We start from the raw sequence: 23,849 nt of genomic DNA on the forward strand, positions 1-23,849 counted from the left end.
GTAAAATATATAAAGTATGGACTCAGTGTATAGGTCTTTGGTACTGTCTTGCCTAGCATGTATGTGGCTGTGGATTTCATCTCGAGCATTTAAAATGTTTGTCTTTGTGTGTGTTGCGTTTATATGGAAAAAGTAAAGCTTCTGAAGGAAGAACTTGAAAAAATGCTTAATCAGATTTTTTTCTTTTTATTTAAAGTAGCTTTTGTCAGGTGGTGGTGGTGAACTCTTTTAATCTCAGCACTTGGGAGGCAGAGGCAGGCAGATCTCTGTGAGTTTGAGGCCAGCCTGGTCTACAGAGCAAGTTCAGGATAGCCAGGGCCACACAGAGAAACCCTGTCTCAAAAAACAAAACAGTAGCTTTTATTCTCACATAATACTCCTAATTATGGTTTCCCCTCCCTCTACTCCTGTTCCTCCCCAACTCCTGTCCCAGCTGGATCCGTCCCCTTTCTGTCTCTAATTAGAAAACAAACAGGCTTCTAAAGGATAATAATAAAATAAAATATAATTGGAAAAGATAAAAACTAATACACCAGAAGAGGACAAAACAAACAAACAAACAAATAACAACAACAACAACAAAACAAGCCCAAGAAAAGGCACATAAAACAGATTTGACACAGAGATCCATTTGTTTGCACACTCAAGAATCTCATAAAAACCCTAATTTGGAAGCCGTTAATTAATATATATGCAAAGGAATTGTAGGGTAAAAAGAGAAATATACAGAAAAACAGAAAAATATACATAAATAAATAAAAAGATAATTAAAAAAAAGCCCTGATATGACACTATAAGACAAGGAACTTCCAATAATGCTGTTGAGTTTGTTTTCTGTTGGCCTACAGCCTACACACAGACTAAAGAGTAGTTTGTTTCTGCATTGAGACTCCCTTGGAGAAAACTAAATTTTTATTTGCAAGTGGTTATCAGTTGGAGTTTGCTTCTGGGTTAGGGATGAAGCCATGTGTTCACTTCTCCTTTCAGCTCTAGGACCCCATTTGGAGCAGACTGTGCAGGCCCTGTGTATGCCGTATAGTCTCTCAGTTTGTGTGTGCATCGATCCTGTTTAGAAGGCTTAGAGGACCTTCTTCCTCAGTGTCCTGTTCTCCATCCCCTCTGGCTTACAATCTTTCTGCCGCCTCTTCCACAGGGTTCTCTGAACTCTGAGGGGAGGAATTTGATGGAGACATCCCATTTAGGGGTGAGTGTTCCAAGGTTTCTCTCTTCTCTGCATGTCGGGCTGTGGGTCTCTGATGATGACTGAGCTAAGCATTGTAGATCTTTACCCATTTTTTAATTGAGTTATTTGTTTTCTTGATGTTTAGTTTTTTGAATTCTTTATATATTTTGGATAGTAGTCCTCTATTGGATGAGTAGTTGGTAAAAATCTTTTCCCATTCTGGAGGCTGCTGCTCTGTTGTATTGACAGTTTCCTTTGCTGTGCAGAATCTTCTCAGTTTCATGAGGTCCCATTTATTAATTGTTGATCTTAGTTCCTGTGCTAACAGTGTTCTGTTTAGAACGTCATCTGTGCCAGTGAATTTAGGGCTGTTCCCACTTTCTCTGTGAGATTCAGTGTATGTGACTTTATGTTGAGGTCTGGTCCATTTGGACTTGAGTTTTGTGCAGGATGATAAGTATGGATCTATTTGGATTCTTTTACATTCAGTCATCCAGTTTGATTTGCACCATTTGTTGAAGATGCTGTCTTTTTTTCAGTGTGTATTTCTGGCTTCTTAATAAGAAATCAGATGGGCATAGGTGTGTGGGTTTCTCTGGGCCTTCAATTTGTTTCCATTGCCGGACATGTTCTGTATTTATGCCAATAATATGTTGTTTTCATTACTGTAGTTTTCTAGTACAGTTTGAGGTCAGGAATGGTGATATCTCCAGCAGTTCTTTTATCTTCAGGATTGTTTTAACTATCTTGTTTGTTTGTGTTTCCATATGAAGCTGAAATTTTCCTTTCAAGATCTGTGAAGAATTATGTTGGAGTTTTGAATGAGATAGCATTGAATCTGCAGATTACTTTTGGTAAAATAGCCATTTTTACTATTTTAATCCTAATGATTCATGAGCATGGGAGATCTTTCCATCTTCTGATATCTTCTTCAGTTTCTTTTTTTCAAAGACTTGAAGTTTTTGTCATACAAGTCTTTCACTTGTTTGGTTAGAGTTAAACCAAGATATTTTATATTGTTTGTGGCTATTGTGGAGGGTTGTTTCCTGGATTTCTTTCTCAGTCCATTTGTCAGTTGTTTATAGGAGGGCTACTGATTTTTATGACTTAATTTTGTATCTAGCTTCTTTACTGAAAGTGTTTATCAACTGTAGGAGTTCCTTGGTGCAATTTTTAGGGTCACTCATGTTTGCTATCATATTATCTAAAAATAAAGATACCTTAACTTCTTCCTTTCTAATTTGTATCTCCTTGATTTGGCTTAAATTTGGTTTTATCACAGAATATCTTATTTTCTCCATCTATGGAGATTGAAAGTTTTGCTGGGTATAGTAGTCTGGGCTGGCATCCATAGTCTTCTTAGAGTCAATAGAACATCTGCCCAGGCCCTTCTGGCTTTAAGAGTCTCCATTTAGAAGCCAGTTGTTTTTTTTCTGATAGGTTTATCTTTATGTTACTTGGTCTTTTACCTTGCAGCTTTTAATACTTTCTCTCTTCTATGTATTTAGTTTTTTATTATTATGTGCCAAAGGGAATTTGTTTTCTGGTCCAGTCTATTTGGTGTTTCTGTATTTTTAAAAGCCACCAGCAAGATGGTGCAGCAGGTAAAAGCCATGCTAACTTGGCAATCTGAGCTTGACCCCTGGGACCCACATAGAAGTAGAAAGAGCATACTTAACTCCATAAAGTTGTTCTCTGCTGTCCACATATGTGCTATGGTACATCCTTTCCCCTTCACCTCTCTCTCTCTCTCTCTCTCTCTCTCTCTCTCTCTCTCTCTCTCTCTCACACACACACACACACACACACACACACACACACACACACACACACACACATTCTTTGGGCATGTGAGCTGTGGAGAAGGCTCAGCTGGTAAAGTATCCCTTGTCCAAGGATGAACACACCCATGACTCTTCTCTGATCTTTACCACTGAATGATAAAATATCTGCAGATACATACAGCCTTGCATTAGAGAGCTAGTCTTGTGTGTTCGAGGCTCTGGGAAAAAGAGTTGTTGAACTGAATAGTGCTGTGAAAAGTGAAGCTGGACATGGACAAGACAGAGGCTGAGGCAAGAGGAACTGCATAGGGAGAGGCATCTTAAAGACATGCTTAAGAAAACTATAGCTGCCGGGCGGTGGTGGCGCACGCCTTTAATCCCAGCACTTGGGAGGCAGAGCCAGGAGGATCTCTGTGAGTTCTAGGCCAGCCTAGACTACCAAGTGAGTTCTAGGAAAAGGCGCAAAGCTACACAGAGAAACCCTGTCTCGAAATCCCCCGCCCCCCCCCCCCAAAAAAAAAAGAAAAGAAAACTATAGCTCAGTGCAAGACCTTGGATTCCATCCCCAGAACTGTAAAATAAATCAATTCAAGCAATAACCACTTCTCTTTGAATGCTCTCCCATGGTGCAGGATAATCTGATTGCTTCTGTTTTAGTATTATAAATGTCAGGAAGCACTAGATTTGAAGACTTTTTTAGGTGCTCTCCTGAAGCAGCAGTGCATTGTATTTGACAGACACTGCAGTATGTATTCTGCTCCTAGCTAGCAGTAAGTGCATATGTATAGAACCTTTTACTTGATTTACCCTTAATGACTGGATCTGATCATTGAGTAAGTAAATACCACAGCTACCATTCTTCCAGAGGGTCATTTTAAAAATTAGACTCATTTATTTCTGGCTAATTTTTAGAGATCGTTTCATTCTCTTTTCCATTTGAAGGTAAGTCGTTCATCTTTGCTGATAGAACAACCTGTGAAAAAGAGGCCTCTTTTGGATAATCAGGTGGTAAATTCTGTGTGTGTTCAGCCAGAACTACAGAATAACACAAAGCATGCAGATAACTCATCTGACACAGAGATGGAAGACATGATCGCTGAAGGTCTGTGGATCTCATCAAATCTTTTCTCTAACTTTGCCTTTTACCACTTGAAATAGGGTGTGGCTTTTTATTCTGCATGGATTTTCACTTGGAAAGAATTCAGTTTTGTACATACAGTGAGTATGTAAACACCCTATTGACCAGAATAATGGGTAAGCTAACCACTCTTATAACTAAATAACTAGAAGAACACTAACATTGGTACTGATTTGTACAATGTTAGTTTGATTTCTAGGTGGGACAAGTTCTATCATACATGAGAGAAAATTAATTTAAATTTTTGTGAATCAGGACAACCAGTTCTTCCTTTTAAAAGCAGACCTAAGTAACAAATGACTATTTACTGGATTTACTTCAAAATATAGAGCATCTAGGTATGTGGTTTTTACATTTGTCCTTTTGTGATGGATGTTAGAAGCTGGTAGAAGCAGTTATATTCAGGGTATTCTCTTCAGTCAATAGATAACACTTGTTCTAAGAGAAAGATACTGTTAATCTCCTTACTGTCAAAGACTCCTTTTCAACTGACTGTATTTTAATACCGAAAATCAGAAGTCAAAATGATCAAAATGCCTGAGGAAACGCAAACACAGGTAAATGCAGAACTGGTGTTCTATGCCTTGAGTTCCTAGTTAAAGTCAGCAAATGCTCCTGCTTTTTTAAAATGAAGTTCTGAATGTGTTCCTTAAAGGAAGTAACCAACAAAACGAAACAACCTAGCTGTATTGTATAGGAGAGTCTTCATGAGAGATTGTTCTATTATGTGGTTACCAACCTACAGTGGATGTTGTTCAGTTTGGCATATTTAATCAGGGCTTACAGTGGTGAACTCATTAGCATCTTTGTCTTGGTAACTATCTTTAGGATCTCTAAAATTAATTTGCCAATATTTATTTAGCTAATGTTATTTTATTGTGTGTCTCTACACAGTGTTAAATTTACCTAAATGGCATGTTGGTAAGCTAAATCTACATCCTTCTGACTCTTAAAGGGTGGCACCTGCCATTGGTGGTGTTTTATAAGCTCTTGTGAAGTATTCAACATTTTTACTTCTTATTAGAACAACCAAACCTGTAATAGTATAACATTTGACTTTGACTGACTATTGCTTATTTTGAGTTCATTTTGATTCCTTCTGATACAAGATTGTTAATCATGGAACATTCCAAACAGGTTCAGTTCGAGGAACTGTGTGCTCCTCCCTCATCGCAGGGTTCAGTGCTGAGTCTCCGCTGCTCTACCACAGCCACTTCCCCATCTCGCTTGCTTTCCTCTCTCCCAGACTTCCCTTCGCTGCCTGTCTTTACTACTTCTCCTCCATCCTTTCCTGCCTCTTTCTTTCTGAAGCTTGTAGTCATTTTAACTCCCTGATACAGTGTGTATCTCTTAAAAGCAGATATTTTCTAACATAATTAAATAACAGAATTAATAATTCCTTGGTGTAATATCTGATTCATATTCAGATTTCCTTAGTTATCTGAAGCATGCTCTTTCACAGTCATTTGATTAAAGTCAGGTTCCAAACAAGGTCATCATGGTGGCTTTCATTATTAGAATTTAATTTCATTTAATTTTCAAATACATGTTTTTAGTTAGTTGATTATATGTGAGAAATATATTGCATTTCTTATTTGAGATAAAAAGTGGTGAAGACCAATGTTTAGGTTTTCTTTTTTCTTTTTTTGCTCATATCTGTAAGAAGTGTATAAATGAAGGTTCTATGCTAAAACATGTTTATCATGTCATCTTGCTGAACACACAGGAGGAACATGGAAATCTGGGAAGTTTTGTAACATATTTCATGATATTTGTAGTTTATAAAATATAATGGACAATACACATTGCTAGTGTGCTGACACATGATGGGTGTGTACAGAAAGAAATGAAAAGCACAGCCTCCTTCCCTTAAGGAACTTTTTGTTGAGTTGAAAACTAGAGAATCCCATTACAGAGCAGCAAATGTTAGATACAGAGAGTAAGAACACAGAGCTGGCTGAAGTTATTTACAGCTTGGAGAATTTCTTCTATTTATGAGTTGGAACTATATTTTGTGTTAAAAGAGACAAGGAGGCAAGCATAGATTTAAGATAACAGTCAGGAGAAACAGTCCTGATTAGGATAGGAGCAGATGCACAGGGATGTGTACACACTAAGTAACTGTAGGAGCCCATTGAATCAAAGGACACTGAACAGACGGTTGGAGTTAGGCCCAGAAGGACCCTGGATGAAGACCTAGGACATGAGGGATTTATGGATGAAGACCCAGACTTGAGGGGTTTATGGATGAAGACCTCGGACTTGAGGGGTTTATGGATGAAGACCTCAGACTTGAGGGGGGTTATGGATGAAGACCTTGGACTTGAGGGGGGTTATGGATGAAGACCTCGGGCTTGAGGGGGGTTATGGATGAAGACCTCGGGCTTGAGGGGGTTTATGGATGAAGACCTCAGACTTGAGGGGGGTTATGGATGAAGACCTCGGGCTTGAGGGGGTTTATGGATGAAGACCTCAGACTTGAGGGGGTTTATGGATGAAGACCTCAGACTTGAGGGGGGTTATGGATGAAGACCTCAGACTTGAGGGGGGTTATGGATGAAGACCTCGGGCTTGCGGGGAATTACTCAAGTTTTTTTGGCAGTTGTAATAAGCCGAAAGGGGTTTGGCATTTTTTTGGTCATCTCTGTTGGATGTGTTAGAGGTTTGGCACGTAACTGACACTTTTAGTCTTAGTGGGAAGAGGAAAGAAAGGAATAAAGGGAGACAGGACAAGATGCTATAAAAGGAGAGGAAAACCTAAAGATGGCTAATATATTTCATAATAGACAACTATTACACAATGCTAACATTTTGCCAGGCGGTGGTAGCACACTCCTTTAAACCCAGCACTTGGGAGGCTGAGGCATGTGGATCTCTGAGTTTGAGACCAGCTTGGTCTACAGAGCCAGTTCTAGGATAGTAAGGGTACCAAAGAAACTCTGTCTCAAAAAACAAAAACAAAAACAAAACAAACAAAAAAGCTAAGGTAACGTTTTAAGTTCTTTATAGTTTTAACTTTCCAGGGCCATTTTATAATTTTAGCATTTTTATTATTGTATACACCAGTGTTCATGCAATATAATATAGAGTAAAATGGTGAGGTCATTTACTTAGTGGCTGTAGTTTGAATAAGTTAGAATTTTGTAGTTTTTGTATATATAATTTCAGTATAAAAACACTGATTTTTAAGATAGGCAAACTAGTAAATTCATGGTACTTATTAATCTTTATTTAAAGAATTGTCCAAGTTTGCTTCTCTGTTACTGTGACAAAACCCTGACCAAACCAGCTTGGCGGGGAAAAGGTTATTTCAACCCATCACCGAAGGAGGCTGAGGCAGGCACTGCAGCAGAGACTGTGAATCAGCACTGTTTACTAACTTGCTCCCATAAGCTTGCTCAGCTTGCTGCTTTGTACAAAACCCAGAACCAGGGGTGGCACCGCCCACAGCGAGCTGGGCCCTCCCACATCAATCTTTTATTTAAAAAAATTGCCCTACAGACATGCCCACAGGCCAATTAATGGAGGCAATTCCTCATTTAAGTTCCTTCTTCCCAAATGACTCTCGTTTCTGTCAAGTTGACAAAAAAACAGTTCAGTTGACCCTTTGGTAACTCCACACAAACACTTTTAAACTTTAACCTTCCCTTTCTTTTTCATCCCAAGATCTCTGTAAATATCACAATATGAAACATAGTCCCACTTTTGTGTATATGAGTGCTCTGTCTTCATGTACACCAGAAGAGAGCATTAGTTCCCATTAACGATGGTTGTGAGCCACCATGTTGTTGCTGGGAATTGAACTCAGGACTTATGGAAGAGAAGCCAGTTCTCTTAACTGTTGAGCCATCTCTACAGCTGAACATAATCAACTTTTAAAGTCCCATAGTCTTTAAAATTTTCAACACTTTAAAAGTTTCAGCTATGGGCTCCTATAAAATCTAAAATGAGTTATATACTTTCTTTTTTTTTTTCCTTTGGTTTTTCAAGACAGGGTTTCTCTGTGTAGTCCTGACTGCCCTAGAACCTGCTCTATAGACCAGGCTTGCTTCAAATTTAGAGATCCACCTGCCTCTGCCTCCCAATTGCTGGGATTAAAGGCATGTGCCACCACCACCTGGCTACTTTCTTATTCTAAAAGGGGAGAACTAGGGACTTGTAACAGTCAGATCAAAGCAAACCCCAAACCTAACAGTGTTAATAGCTCAGTGTCTGATGTCTGTGACTACTCATGATCCTCCAGGCTTCCAAGGGCTCCGGTAGCCTAGCCTCTTCATTTTGTTTCAAGCTGACAAAAACTAAGCAGCACAAGGATCAACTGTGGTTTGATTTGGACTGGTTCTGTAATCAGAATTTCCAAACAATAGCTTGTGATTTATTAAAATATCTTATTATCTTCCCTGGTAAGTTACTGCATTGATGATTGTTTCCAGACCATTTCTCCTCTTTGCTGCCAATCCTCCTGTGATTTCAAATCTGTAGGGAAATAAAAACCATTCCTCACTGTGGAAGTTTGAGTGTAATTGGTCCCCATAATCTCATAGGGAGTGACACCATTTGGAGGTGTGGCTTTGTTGGAGCAGGTATGGTCTTGTTGGAGGAAGGGTGTCACTGGCCTCACTTTGAGGCCTCATATATGCTCAAGCCACACTCAGTGTCAATCCACTTCTTATTGCCTGCAAGATGTAGAACTCTCAGCTACCTCTCCAGCACCATGTCTGCCTGCATGCCACCATGTCCCACCATGATGATAATGGACTGAACCTCTAAAACTATAAGCTATCACCTCAGTTTAATGTTTTCCTTTATAAGACTTGCCATGGTCATGGTGTCCTTCATAGCAATAGAAACTCCAATTAAGGCAGAAGTTGGTACCAGGGACTGGGGTATTGCTGTGATAGGCCTGATCATATTTTTGTTTGGAGGAACTTGGATTTAGTGCTTTGGCTTATGAAAGCTGTGGAATGCTTTAAGCACTGCTCAATGGGCCATTCTATTAGAAGCATGGAAGACAGGTGCTAAGAATTATTTGAACTGTCAGGAGAATTTTAGTATGTTGCCTAGAGATCATTCTTGTGATATTTGGTGAAGAAAGTGGCTGCTTTTTGCCCTTGTCTGAAGAGTCTGCCTGAGGCTAAAGTGAAGAGTATTAATTCTGTTGGCAGAGGAAATCTCAAAACATCCTAGTGTAGACTCTGTCGTGTGGTTATTAGTGGTAATATAATGAAATATCACAAGAATAATCCTGTGCCATTATAAGGTGAAAGTATGTGATCTGCTTTTTTGTTTGTTTGTTTTTTTGTTTATTTTATAGGGCATTACAGTTAGATTGCATGAATCTCAGAAGAGACTTTGAACTTTAGACTTTTAAATATTGTTGAGATTGTGATAGACTATGGAGACTTCTGAAATTGACTAAATGCATTTTGCATTATGATATTGTTCCAGGCTTATGGGGGCTAGGGAGTGAAATGTAGTTTGAGTGTAATTGGTCCCCATAATCTCATAGGGAGGGGCACTAGTAGAAGGTGTGACTTTGTTGGAGTGGGTGTGATCTTGCTGGAGGAAGTGTGTCACTGTGGAGGTAGGTTTTGAGGTTTCATATATGCTCAAGCCATGCCCAGTGTCTCAGTCCACTTCCTGTTTTCTGCAAGGTTTAGAACTCTTGGCTACCTTTCAGCACCATGTGTGCCTGCAGGCCACCATGTCCCATTATGATGATGATGGACCAAATCTTTGAAATTCATAGACAGTCTGAAGCAAAACTTTGAGCAACCTGCAGAATGGCTTCTTGGTAGTTCCACCAGTGAGTGGTTGAGTGAGTTCTGTCTCTCTGGTACAGACTTTCCAAGATGTTCAGGTGAAAATGATATTCCTGTGAGTTAGAACATCAAATTATAAGGACACAGATAAATGTTAGGTTTTGGGAAGGGGCAATTTTTTTTTTTTTAATTTTTTTAGAAAGTACATTTTGAGTTTATTCTTTGAGAATTCCATACATGCATATACTATGTTTGGATTAAATGTACTCTGTCTTCTCCCCTTCCCCTTTTCCCAGACAGCTTTCCCATCATTTCTCTCTCTCAACTTTGTGTTCCCCACCCCCAACCCTGAGTTCACTTGGAGCATGGGTGTCCCACTAGGGGCCACATACCTGAGAAAAAAATGACTCTCCTTCTCCAGAAACTATCTGCTGATGATTGCTCCACAGCTGGGATCCTAGGAAAGGGGCAATTTTCATTTTACTTACGTTCAGATAAATGCATCTACATTATGACTGAATCAGTGACCTTTGCATACATACCAAAGTAGTTTTGAGAGTTTCCTATCAATGGCCACTGTAGTGCTGACGATGTAGAACATTTCCCCGGGGTGTGAGAGGCCCTAGGTTTGATTCCCTTGCACCACATACAAAACACAAAGCACTGAAAGCCGCTTGTTGGCTTGTAATTTCATTAGTAAAGATGGTGTACTTGGGCTCTGCCGGGCTGGCTGTGACTCGGCAGTGTGTTTCGCGGTAGTTCTCCCTCCATCAATGACCGCATGCTCTCCTCCTCTCCTCTAGTGCACTGGAGGTGACTGGCCGTGCCCCTGCCATGTCACTGTAGGGTCTTTGTCTTCATCCTTTTCCCGAGAATGCACCCTCCATGTCCGCGCAGTCCACCCTCATCCAACAGACTTTGTCTCATCCTTTTCCCGAGAACGCACCCTCCATGTCCGCTCAGTCCACCCTCATCCAACAGACTTTGTCTTCATCCTTTTCCCGAGAATGCACCCTCCATGTCTGCGCAGTCCACCCTCATCCAACGGACTTTGTCTTCAGAGTATAGAAAAAGCACACGTGCTGCTTGCTGCTGAACGTTTAGTTAGCGCAGGACGTTCTTTTTCCTTTTCCATTTATTGTGCCTTGGCATAATAGGGTGGGTTTTAGGTCTCACCGAAATCTTTGAGTACTTATGTGTTTTAGTACTCTGAGTTCTTTGTATTTTATTTGTTGTTTTCAAGTGTGTGGGTATTTTGCATGCATGCATGTATGTCTGTGTACTGCTTGGTGCCTTCAGAGGCAGAAGAGGGTTTGGGTCCCTTGGAATGGGTGTTATGGATGGAAGTGAGCTGCCATTTAGGAGTTGAACCCTAGTCCTCTGGAAGAGCAGCCAGTGCGCTTAACCACTGAGCCATCTCTCCAGCCCCAGTACTCTTAGTTCTTATGTGGAAACTGTGAAATGGAACAGGCATCCATGTACTAGTTACTTCAGTTCTTTGGGAAAAGTCATGAAGATTGAGCTGTTTGCCTTAGGTGCTGTGCCTGAAGCAAGAGATAGGAATGAAGGAGAGCAATTTGGGTTTGGTTTGGGGTTGGGGTTAAAACTAGCATTTTTACTTAGCAGGGAGCACCCTAGAAAATACACCAGTAGTCAGGCATTATGGGACTGCTTAAGATTTTAAAAGCAGAATTAATTTTATTTAACATTAAAAGGAACTGCTTTATAAATTGACAATACATATATTTATAAAATTGGTCATACACTACAGATCTCTTAGGTAAATATTTTACATGTCTCATTAAAATCAAACATACAAACATTTTTCCCTTTTGAAGCCATTCTCCTCTCCAATAGGAATTGAAAGGGTTCCTTGCTGTGAATCTTCATAGCATGGTGTACCAAGTTCCTATCCCACGTTCTGCTTTTTGAAAATATCCCTTCTGGTGGACACTCACCTTCATTTCTCAGTGTTTAGAAATCACATATTGTTGTTTGTACATTTTAGACATGCTGGATTCTTAGCAAAACTAACCTATGCTTATTTGTATAAATGTATTTGTTGTATAGAAAAAAACAAACATCATTGTTCTGAGAAACAAGGAACTAGTAGGAACCCAGCCAGAGTGGCTCTGGGTCCAAAGAAGGTGAAGTCCTGGTCTGACAGTGTTGTGTAACTAGAATTAGAGGCGGAAAGAAATTTGACACACTCAGATTTTTTACCTTTTCCCTTCTTTTTTAGAGACATTAGAAGAAATGGATAGTGAGTTGCTCAAGTGTGAGTTCTGTGGAAAAATGGGATATCCTAATGAATTTTTACGGTCAAAACGGTTCTGTACTATGTCATGTGCCAAAAGGTATGTTGGTGTTCTTGGATTTACTTAGGGAGAACCAGGAACTTTTGCAGAAAGTAAAGACTCAGTTACAGTTGAGCTTTGGTTGGAGTTAGCTGTGGTAACACAGGGAAGGTTAGGTGCCATCGGCAGCCACTTACTCTGGGTCTCATTACTAGAATTTGCTAAGTGATAATTACGCACTAATATTCAGTTTCATAGTATATGCTCATGAAGCAGCAGTCATCTGGTGCAGGACATGCTGTGGAGAATCTCTCCTATAGCATGATAAGTATGATAGAAAATGTTTTGTGTTTTAAAAATCACAACTAATTAACTTTCAAAATTAATTAGTAGTTAATTTTAAAATTAATTTGTTTTTATGTAGGATCTTGCTATATAGCTCTGGCTGGCCTGGATTTACTGTGAATACCAGGCTGGTCTCCAGGATTCTGTGGTCCTCCTGTTTCTGCTTCCCAGTTACTGGGATCATAGCCGTATACCACCATGCCCGTATACTACCACTTTACACTAGTCTGTAAAGATTAATAAAGGGACTGGAGAGATAGCTTAGCAGCTAAGAAAACTTGGTCCTCTTTCAGAAGACCTAGGTATGCTTTAGGCTGATTATTTTGAAATTTATATTCTTTTAAAAAGCCAGTGAATTTCTTGCTTGAACATAACGTTTTGTGTAGTTGCCACAGAACTACCTTTAGTGAGAATAATAGAAGTAAGTTTCCTTCAGAAGCAGATGCATCACTTCAGTGCATTACTCAAATGTTTATTCATGATTAATGGTAGGTCTATAGTAAGATTATGGAGGATTTTTTTTTTTTTTATTATGTATACAGTGTTCCGTCTGCATGTATGCCTGCAGGCCAGAAGAGGGCACCAGATCTCATTACAGATGATTGTGAGCCACCATGTGATTGCTGGGAATTGAACTCAGAATCTTTGGAAGAGCAGCCAGTGTTCTTAACCACTGAGCCATCTCTCCAGCCCAAGATTATGGAGGATTTATGTTTTAGCTTGAATTTTAGTCTGCATAAAACATGTGACGGAACAGTAGCTCTCTCATGCTGGTTAAAAACGCTTGTCAGTTTGGGAAATAGTCTGTCTTTCAGGATATTCTAATATAATAACCTCTTGATTGTTTAGAAGTCTATCAGGACACTTAGCGTCTGCTTCAGTGAGCCTCCTTCGGGCAGGGATTCCAGCACAGTGAAGCATGGCCGAAAGAGCAAGGGAGAGAGCCGAGTCAGGTCAGGTCAGGGAAGTGCTGTTGCTGCTGACATGGCTGCTTAGTGTCAGGCTTGGAGAGCTAAACAGACAAGGACTAACTTACTGTGTAAGCCTTGTCACCTGACGCCCACGGATAAACCCATATGAACACAGCAGGACTTCCTGCGTTATTTCAGTGGCTCTCAGGTACATTTGCAGCTTTAGAGGACAAATAGTCTATTAATTCTCACAGTATTACTTACTTCCAGCCCTGATATTTTCATCAAACATAGATAAGCAAAATTACATGTATTATTCTAGAATAGTTATCAGTAACAAAAGTAATATGTGTGTTTTGCCTCTAAGAATATATGTGCACCGTGTGTGTGCCTGATGTGGAAGCCAGAAGAGGGCATTGGATTCCCTAGAACTGGGGTTCAGGCAGTTGTGAGCCTCCACTGTGTGCTGAGAACCAAACCCTGGTCTCCACATGTGTATGTGTCTGCACATGTATGTGTTCCTGTACCTGCACATACTTATATGCATACTCCTTTCACTAAAAACAATAAGACAAAACAAAACCCCAAATATATTACTTGTAAAATAGTTTAATTAAGCATTGGAAATATTTATTACAAAGTATCTCTTCTGTAACCATGAATTTTCTTGCTGCTTGGAAAATTACCGTCTGCATTTTGCAGGTTTCTCATTATTCTTCTATAATCAGGAGAAAATACCATTACTTTGTTAAAGGCGTCCAGTGTTATGTTGAGAGATATTTTATGATATACACAGAGGCCATTTTTGACCTGTAGGATAAATAAATCCATTCAGTAAGGTAGAAGTACTTTGTGAGGTATTACAGTCCTTAATAATTGTCTAGTTTATTAACTGTGCCACAGTTTTACTTTAAAGTTAAAGCTGAATTCTGAATGAGGTGTCCCATATATTCCTTAATTTTTCTTTCTTGAATTTCTTAGGTACAATGTTAGCTGTTCTAAAAAGTTTGCACTTAGTCGTTGGAATCGTAAGCCTGATAATCAGAGTCTTGGGCATCGGGGCCGTCGTCCAAGTGGCCCTGAAGGGACAGCAAGAGAACATATCCTTAGGCAGGTCTGTAGAAAGCTTGCTTCAATGTACAATGTCCTTTTCAGAAATTCAAGGAAAGTGCAATGCTGTATTTTACTTTACTGCATTTTCCAGCTTCCAATTACTTATCCATCTGCAGAAGAAGACTTGGCTTCTCATGAAGACTCTGTGCCCTCTGCTATGACAACTCGTCTGCGCAGGCAGAGTGAGCGGGAAAGAGAACGTGAGCTTCGAGATGTGAGAATTAGGAAAATGCCTGAGAACAGTGACGTGCTCCCAGGGGCACAGACAGAGCCCTCTATATGGACGGTTGATGATGTCTGGGCCTTCATCCATTCTCTGCCTGGTATGTGACTCACCACACTAGCCTGGATGGTTTTCTTATGCCTTCACAAGAACATGATGTTAAATCTATCCACACCTTTGCCATTAAAGGCTAGAGAAACTGTGTGTAAATTAAATGGTGTTTGCTATTGAAATGTGAAATCTGCTTCCTCTTACTTATCCCTTCACATGACTGTGTACTCTTTCATACCCCCAAATCAATACAAATGGACTAGTCCTGCTGTTGCTCTGGCACTCCAGCTGGTGGATGGTGAGGTTCTGTCTTCTCCAGCCTGATTCTTTCGAGAGGGCAGAAGAGTGAGTCAGACATTTCTCCCCTTCTGCTTCTTTATTTTCTAATCATTTTCCTCTCCACTTCCTCAGCTAACCCTTTTTGAAACAGAAACAAGACAGACTATATTTAGTGTGTGTGTATTTTTGAATGCTAATCAACACTATAGAATAGACAAACTTCTGTTTCTGTCTAAGACGATCCATCCATTCTAACTCTGAGGGTACACTCCTTATGCCCACCTGCTCTCTGGTACTTCCCCACCGGCTCCAGCCTCTGTTCACTTTAAGCAAGTGTCTTTGCGGCGGCCAGAGATGGTATGGCCTTTGCTTACAATGAGACCCACACTAAATGTATGTTTGGACAGTGTATTTCTTTTTAACTTGTAAAACTCTGGTCTTTTGAACCTAGAAAATGAGATTTTAAAAATGTGTTCCCTTCTTGTCTCATTGTGAGTTGTACCATTCTCTTTCTTTAAGCTTTCTAGAAGAGTGCATCTCACTTGGGTTATTATCAGACACCTTTTTAAAAACATAAGTCTTTATTGATTCTTTGGGAATTTCACACCATGTACTCCGATCCTGCTCATCTCCCGTCTCTCCATATTGAGCTAGCTATTGAGATGTTGTTGCTGTCTTCCTTTGAAGGTAACCAAAGTTTCAGAAGCAAACTTAGAGTTGAAGGAAATAAATTTAGAAATAGTAATTTAAAAACTGCCATTCTAAATTTTACCTTATATACTGAACTATGAAATTTTTTTACTGTATCACAGCTTTTCTAAATGCAAAATTTTTAACACAAGATATTTTTAACAAATTTATTTTAACAAATTTTTAACAAAACATTGTTTAAAGGATATACATTTCATATAAATTTATAAGTATCTGCATAAAGAAACTAAGGTGTAAGCCGGGCGGTGGTGGCGCACGCCTTTAATCCCAGCACTCGGGAGGCAGAGCCAGGCGGATCTCTGTGAGTTCGAGGCTAGCCTGGGCTACCAAGTGAGTTCCAGGAAAGGCGCAAAGCTACATAGAGAAACCCTGTCTCGAAAAAACCAAAAAAAAAAAAAAAAAAAAAAAAAAAAAAAGAAACTAAGGTGTATGTTAATAGCTGAGCAGTATGTTTAGACTCTGCTTTAAACGTGGTCTCTTAGGGGTTAGTGAACCTTCACTGATGATTGTTTTAGTATTGAAGGAAATAGAACTGAATTTTAGTTTTGGACCAGTCAGCTGTCTTAACGCTGGAGTCCACCCACCCTGAATACCCAGGACAGGCGTGTTTGGCCCTCCTCATAGTCTGGTTTCCTAAGAGGAATGTAGTATGTCTGTGAGCCTGGGTTCTTCCTAGGGCAGCGGTGTCTTTCCCTTTGGGTAGGGGAGTTGCTGTATAGTCGTCTAGTGAAATTAGTTGTCCCAGATGACCAGCAAATTGTCCTTACTGCTGAGCCGTGGATTACTTCAAGTGTTGTTTTGATGGCAGTTTTCCCAGCATCGAGGTGTTGCCCTAGTCTGGACTGCTTCATTAGGTCAGAACTTTGCCTTGCTCCTCCTTCACTGGAGTCCAGCAGTCATAACCCCAAACTGGACATTCTTGTCTTACTGAGTTCATACAGATCATTAAGAAGAGACGGCCTCGGTTGGTTCTATTTAGTCCGTCTGTCCATCCTGACTCCCTCTCTCGCTTCCTCCCTCTTCTCCTTCCTTCTTCTCTTCCTCCTACCCTCCCTCCCTGTGTTCTGCCCTCCTTACTGATGAAATGGGGGCATTTCTGAATTGCTTTTGCAGACCAAATAATCCATTTGTGCAATCACTTATTGCCTTTCCAAAGTTTTCCTCAGAGTATCTTAGGGTAAATCTTATACTAGAAAAATATGTTTCTCTTACTTTCTGCCTCTCTGGTATTTTTAAATAACTTTCTGAGCTTCTTCAGGCAGTTTCTTTTTCCTGAGTATTTTGAGAACCTTTTTCATAGTAGGAAAAGCTTATATATTTTATATTTTGTGATCTCTTACATTTTCTTTCCAGGTAGGATGAGCTTCCTTGTAATCAGGGCACCTGTATTTACTCCTGGATTTCTGTTATCTTTGTGTTATCATGTTATTAAATACCCATTGGGACTATGTTAAAGCTTCCAAGTAGCAAATTCATATCTCAGAGCTGTTATCAGAGTGAAAAGTAACAGAACCTGGGGTGCATTGGAAGCTCTCCACGAAACACTTCTGGTTTCCACTAATAGCAGGTTATCTTGTATATTACCCCTTAGTGACCTGTCCTTTTGAAGAGATCATTCTATACTCATCTGTGAACCCACAGATTGATTTCTCTGTAGGAATGTAAAGTAAGAATTATTTCTTTAAAGTATAACTTTATTGTCTTTGGGGACATGTTTATTCTGCAGTATTGAGTGGCACTTGGTGTCTTTCTTACAACTTGAGTGAAGTCAGTTTGTGCATAGAATGTTTTGATTTAGATTATAAAGTGGGAGAAGTGACTATGGACACTGGAAAGTTGAGGTGAGATAGGAGCATGGCCAGTGCCTTACTTAGAGCTCTGCATTCGGACAGGGGGAGTGAGGCAGCCGAGCTGCAGTCAGTGAGGGCGTCAGGAACTCAGTGTGAGCTGCAGTCAGGAGGGCGTCAGTGTGAGCTGCAGTCAGTGAGGGCGTCAGGTAGAGTGTGAGCTGCAGTCAGTGAGGGCGTCAGGTACTCACAGAACTTTTACTCTGAGTATCTTGAATACTTAAACTAAAAACCATCTTGTTTTTCGTTGAGTTTCTGGATGTGCACTTGTTTGTCCTCCACCTCTCCTTTCTGTAAGTCACTGTATTTTCTCATTTCTGTGCTTCTGATACTTTTTATGCTTGGCTTGAGAAAACAACTAAAAATGATGATAATATATGTTATTAATCACGCTGTTTCCCAATACACTTTAAAACTATTTTGCCAATGCCTTTACTGTCTGCCTGCAAGCAGACATCTCGAAGAGACCCCAGTCAAGAGGAATGAGAGCATGCTGATGTTTCCTCCTGGAGCTCCTTGTTTCTATTCCCAAATGTAGCTCTTGTGGTCCTCACTCTCCTTAGTCCTGATTTCTGAATCTAAGTAAGCCTATCCTTTCTCTCTCTTCTTTCCTTCCCTGGTTCTTATAAGTAAGACTGGAGAGAAGAACGTTAGTTCTTCCATAAAAGAAGGATGAAGTCAGTTTTGTTGAGAGCTACCTCTGGGAAAAGAAAAAGGGCTATCCTATGGTGAGTAATCCTGTTTCATCTATATGGTTTCTTAGGTGTGGTACATGGGCAAAGCCATACAAATTTTATACAGGATTTTGAAATATAAATTTTTGAAAGTCTGAGAAATTACCAGAATAGAGAAATTGAAAAGCTGGCTGCTTTATAAAACCCAGTGGAGAGAGAAATGACCGTCGTCAGTGAGGCACACTGAGGACAATGATGGCCACACAAGTGAACACATGAGCGAAACATGTTACTGCCACAGATAGCTCTCCACAGTGGATGGCACCTCTCCAGTCCATCATATCTTCCCTCGTCCTTATGTAAATGAATGTATGAGTGCTGCACTGTAGTGCTTCGGGGGTGCTCCTGGGTCTGTAAGGAAGGCCTTGTTATCTCAGTACCAGCTAGAGGAGGACATTTACAGTGGAGAGGAGAATCAGCCCAGCATAACTGTTGGAGTCCAAGGTGCAGATTAACCATTTCCTTTTCTTATCATCTGTTTCTGTGATTCCCCTTGAAATACTGATTGAATACAAAAAGGCTGTAAAAATGTTAGATTTTGTTCTTAAGCTAACTTTTATAATTTTACTATTGTAAGGAAGCATTCTTGTTCTTGCATTCTCTCCCCTTTGGGCTCCTTAGTTCATTCCCTAACTTTGAGGTCTTTTTCCCATGATAGGGAATGATTGGGTATTTTGGTAGGCCATAGAACAGTCGGGTTCAGGTGGCAAGAGTCTGCTTTAAGTTGAAGCAGGAGATTGTCCTGCAGCTTCATGATTTCAGAGGCAGCTTTGCTTTGTAATGTCTTTTTTTTTTCCCACCAAGATGAAGGTGAGGAGTGCTGAGGGGTGTGGTGACATGTTCAGGGGTAGAGCACTGCCTGCCATCCCCAGAGCTCTGGGTTCCATTTCTAGCACCACTAAGAGAGGGTGGGGGTGCGGTATGGCACTTTCCTGTAATCCCAGTATACATGTGGGAAAACAGGATAAGTTCAAGACCAGCCTACAGGCTACATGGACTGTTCCAGAGATGAAATGAGGACTAGAAATGAGTTTAGCGGTGGTAAGCTTTGAAGTTGATGTTACAAGTTGAACGATCTGATGTATGTCAGCAGTCCTGCAACACGTTAGTGCAATAGTCCTGGGGGGGTTGTTCTGTCCTGAGGGAACACTAAAAATATCTTAGACATACTTGGAGTTATGCGAATTCAAAGAAGGTATGGGTGATAACGAAAGTTTAATCTGACACTTGAGGAAAAATTTCTAGATTATTACTTATGGCCAGACATTTTATTCTACTCTGCTTATATATGAAGTTATGTTATGGAAAATGAGTCCATGAGGTGTAAAGCCTCAGAATGAAGTACTTTTTGCATGGGAAATACAATGTATTGACTGATCCCTCTTACCTCTTGCTATTGTTTCTGCAATGTTCTTAGAGCAAGACTTCCAAGTAAGCTCTTTCCTTGGTTTTCACTTCTTCAAGCATGAACCCCAGGCTTACCAGGACATTGGTTTATCAGCCTCTGTTGCAAGCAGACCCAGGAACAGCAGAACCATCACTGTTAGGAGCTCCGTCTAATGTGTGACTCTAACCTTCCTCTCCTGGAATTCCAGGCTGCCAGGATGTCGCGGATGAGTTCAGGGCGCAGGAGATTGATGGACAGGCCCTGCTCTTGCTAAAAGAAGACCATCTTATGAGTGCAATGAACATCAAGCTGGGCCCAGCCCTGAAGATCTGTGCACGCATCAACTCTCTGAAGGACTCCTAACAGGAAGCCGAGGCGTGGATGTAATGTCATTTCATTCCTCTTAGTAGGTAAAAGTAGAGCCTCCGCTGGCTGAGAATCTTCGCCTGACCATGGAAGGCCAAGCACATTGGGACTGCCGCTTCCAGTGCCCACATTTCTCTCCAGACACCATAACTCATCGTACACTTTCAGAGTTAGCCAACATTGGTGAAGTTAATTTTACCAGTTACATACAACACTGAAAGACTTGTTACAGAGGCCCATATTTTTCAAAGAAATATGTTATACTAGATAATTTTTTAAAGGCAATGTTTATCATTAATATAAAAGAATCCTTTTAAAAATAATTACTGATTTACACTCCCTCTCCTTTGATTCTGTTTTCTTATACGTTTTTCTACCCTGTTAGTTTTTCAAAGGTTATCATAGAGATATAAGGTAATTTAGGAGCCCATTGACAGAATTGAGTGCAATGAAATATCAGTATGTTTTAAAAACATATCTTCCAGACAAATGCTCTGGCTGTGAAGAAGGATTGTGTTCTTGCATAAGCAGTGTTTATGGAGGTCACAGAGTCTCTATTCTAGACTTCACCCAGATTGGCATGACTGACAGTTTTCCTCTTGGTTTTGTACATTAAGAGCAATAGTTATCAGTGGGGGTCTCTTCATGTCCTCCAGGGGGTATTTGGCAATATCTAGACACATTCTGGTTACCACAGCTGTGGTTGAGTTTTGGAGAGGGTTGTTATAGGCGTTGAGGAGGTGGTAGTGGCAGCCAGAGATGTTGCCGAATATCCTTCAGTGCACAGGACTGTTACCAAGAATGATATGTTATAGATGCCAGTAGTGCCAAGGTTGAGAAGCCCCGGTGAGCAAAGAGTGCTGCATGTTGCTCTTTTTCACCTGCAGGGACATACAAAAAGGTAGGGTATGATAAGGAGTACATGTATAGTGAAGTATTATTCAAATGGCATTAATGTTCTGCTGAAGTATTTTTTTACAGTTTTACTGTATACTAGAAAGGGGAAGAAAAATCCATAAAATTGTCTATAAGATGAGGCTGCTTTACAGGACATGTGACTGTGATGTGGCACTGGCCCATGGTCACCTTTCCTGACTGTTGCTCTGCACTGATGGTGTAAGATGCATCATGCCTGTGAGTCTCATTCAGCAAGGAGAGTTGGCAGTGGAGCTGTGACCCCTTCCCATGTGCTCTCGAAGCAACCCTGCTCAGTCTGTCTAGAATGCACATTTCTTTCTCCCTTACAAAGTCCTTGGAGTCTTCCTGCAAAACATTAAAGGGGTTTCTCTTAATCAGAAGTTTCCACTCAGCAGTTTTCTGGAATTAGGACATTAAGACAGACTTTCCTGTGAGTGCTCTGAAAGCCTTAAAGTGCTGGGCATCAGAAGAGCTGATGACTTGGTCTTCTTTCTGTACCTTTACTACACCCTTGAGAAATTGGAGTGGATAACGAAGCCTTGGCCACAGATATAAGATACAGCAAGAGTCCGAGCTGCTTCATTTTCACGGCTCTTCAGAAATTGTGTTGAGCTAGTAGAAGACTAAAAGGTGTTACAAAGGTTATCACAAAGATATTTATCTTTTGGCTTTGTGTACATTAGAAAATGTTGGTTATTTTTATACAAAAATATGGTGGCTAATTTTTTTAATCTTTTAGATGCCTCTTGTTTGAATGTATGCTTTGTGGGATTGTCGGTGTAGTAGTTGAAGAGGCGTTCACTGGTAGTCCTGTGTAGACTCCGAATGTGGAAGTAGTGTGAGGCTCCTGTTTCAAGCCTACAGTAGTATAGTCTGTTACATATTTCTTTGTATCACATTTTCTTATTAATGTTTCAAGAAAGGTAGATACTCTAGTCCATCTCATTTATTAGTAATGAGTCATCATGGCAGTTGTCATGGACTTTCCCCTCATTCTCCTAAACAAGGCTAAGCAGCACTAAGAGATTGCCTACTATATGAAGGAGGCACAAAGGCAAATTTCTTCTGGAACTAATAGAATTCCTCTGTATTGTAGTAATCCACAGTTAAAGCAGAATTGATTGTCCAGTATAGACCTCCAGCAATAATGCTTCCCTCCTACAAATACTTATATATAGCCTTTAAGGTATTCATTCACTCTACCCTTCTACTAGAATCAGCTCATTGTGTGCTTATGAGAAACCTCTGGGCCGAGCACTCTTCAAGCATCCCGAAGCAGCTTACAAGAGGAGTTTCTGTTGGAGATGCCTTCTTGTCCTTGACTGTGTCCAGATCTTCTGTTGTCTTAAATTCAACTAGAAAATCCACTTCTCCTACCAGTGGGCTGTTTGACTTAGAAGTGGCTTGTTTGCGTCGTTTGGTAGTTCTCCTGTTGCTGCAGGAACAGTTCTAGATAATTTAATCATCCTAGTTTGAAGGCTTCGGTTACATGGGATGGGGACACACACCCTGCGTCCCCCATCTCCTGAGCATCAGGCCGTTCAGTATGACATAGATAGGAAGAACGCCATTTTCATTTCCTTTTGTAGTACTGAGTGCTTTAAGGACTTTCCTGGAAGGAAAAAATGACAGCCAGAAAGGGAACATGGGTTCTTCCTGTGTTTGCCTCCTGAGCTTGCATTTCCTTACTTTAAACCCTGTCCACTGTGGGACATACTTAGTTCTGTGTTCTTAGGAAAATAAACAGCTGACTTGTAAAAGTTACTTTATCTGACAATACTTACAGCTACACAGCTTCATTATAAATCAGCACAGCCTAGGAATCTTGTCTCCATACTTGAGAACTTTGGTGGCCTGCAGCTGTGATGGTTCCATTCACTCCTGTTGTCTTGGAGTCCCTTCTGTGAAGTCTGGGTTAAAGCTGTCCCCTGGGAGGAGAGAAATGGCGGTGAGCGAGCTAGAGAGTGGCTGAGGGCCAGGGGAGCCCACCGGTGCTCACTCCATCTCTGCAGCGCTGAATGCATTTCTGCAATTGAAGTTCAAGTTCGTGCTTTACCTAAATAAGTAGAAGTGCTTTCTCTGTGCTTTAGGAATCCTGCTGCTTCCCTCTTTTTGTTTTTTGTATTGGAAGACTAGTATGTGAGACCATGCCTTTGAATAATTTTTAGTCAACCTTCATATATTAAGTGCAAAATTGTAGTCACTTATCTGTTTACAAATACAAATTCTGGATTGAAGTCTTTCAAGGGACACAGTTTCTCACAAGTTTGTTTAGTTGTGTGCCTCAGAACTCAGAGCCGTGCTTTAAGGGGTTCAGTGCTATCCTGGACCAGAGTAGTAGGGAAGGAATAGAGACATGTAATTTTAGGCTTTGATTTCATGTGTATACGTGATTCTAGAAAGAAGAAACTATTACTGATGCATGTGAATGAAGCTGATCTTACAGCTATGTCCAGTGTATGAAATCTGATTGATGATACTGTTGAAGCATTTCAAACATGTTTTCAACCTGAGAGGCTGGCTGTATGTTGCAGTTTGAAGACTTTCATCCTTTGTGAATGCCAGCAACACTTGCTGCCAACTGGTATTGTTGGTGGCACGAATGGCCTCACCGAATTCCTTCACTAAGTCCCCTCTACCCCCAACCCTGCTCCAAATACACCACACAGGGCTGGCTTTCTTCCTAGTTCTTAGCTTGGGGTTGGGTAGTATCCTGGCTTGGAAATCTTCAGGATTTTGTACAGGATTAGACCTTTATAACTTTCCAGGTTGTATTTCTTTTTTTTTTTTTTTTTTTTTT

General features: G+C 40.4%; 1 protein-coding gene and 1 long non-coding RNA gene across 9 annotated transcripts in view; one reads left to right on the forward strand and one right to left on the reverse strand.

Moving 5' to 3' along the window:
• Positions 1-23,849, forward strand: part of Phc3 (polyhomeotic homolog 3) — a 77,605-nt gene that overhangs the window by 49,672 nt on the left and 4,084 nt on the right. For 6 of the 8 annotated variants that reach the window (XM_028872605.2, XM_028872606.2, XM_028872607.2 and 3 more), the window contains 5 exons: positions 3,910-4,069; positions 12,110-12,224; positions 14,402-14,534; positions 14,625-14,856; positions 19,974-23,817. In XM_028872605.2, coding sequence (XP_028728438.1) covers positions 3,910-4,069; positions 12,110-12,224; positions 14,402-14,534; positions 14,625-14,856; positions 19,974-20,128 — 795 coding nt within the window. In that variant the 3' untranslated portion in view covers positions 20,129-23,817. Of the gene's footprint in view, positions 1-3,909; positions 4,070-12,109; positions 12,225-14,401; positions 14,535-14,624; positions 14,857-18,278; positions 18,373-19,973; positions 23,818-23,849 lie in introns of those variants that run through there. The other 2 variants (XM_028872608.1, XM_028872611.1) reach the window with 2 other exon arrangements.
• Positions 19,139-22,916, reverse strand: LOC119088146. Its single transcript, XR_005091729.1, has 2 exons — positions 22,834-22,916; positions 19,139-21,012 (listed from the first exon to the last, which is right to left on the reverse strand). It is a non-coding gene; the product is annotated as an uncharacterized LOC119088146 (long non-coding RNA).

This window comes from Peromyscus leucopus, chromosome 6 (genome assembly GCF_004664715.2).
Source record: "Peromyscus leucopus breed LL Stock chromosome 6, UCI_PerLeu_2.1, whole genome shotgun sequence".
NCBI classification, from domain to species: domain Eukaryota; kingdom Metazoa; phylum Chordata; class Mammalia; order Rodentia; family Cricetidae; genus Peromyscus; species Peromyscus leucopus.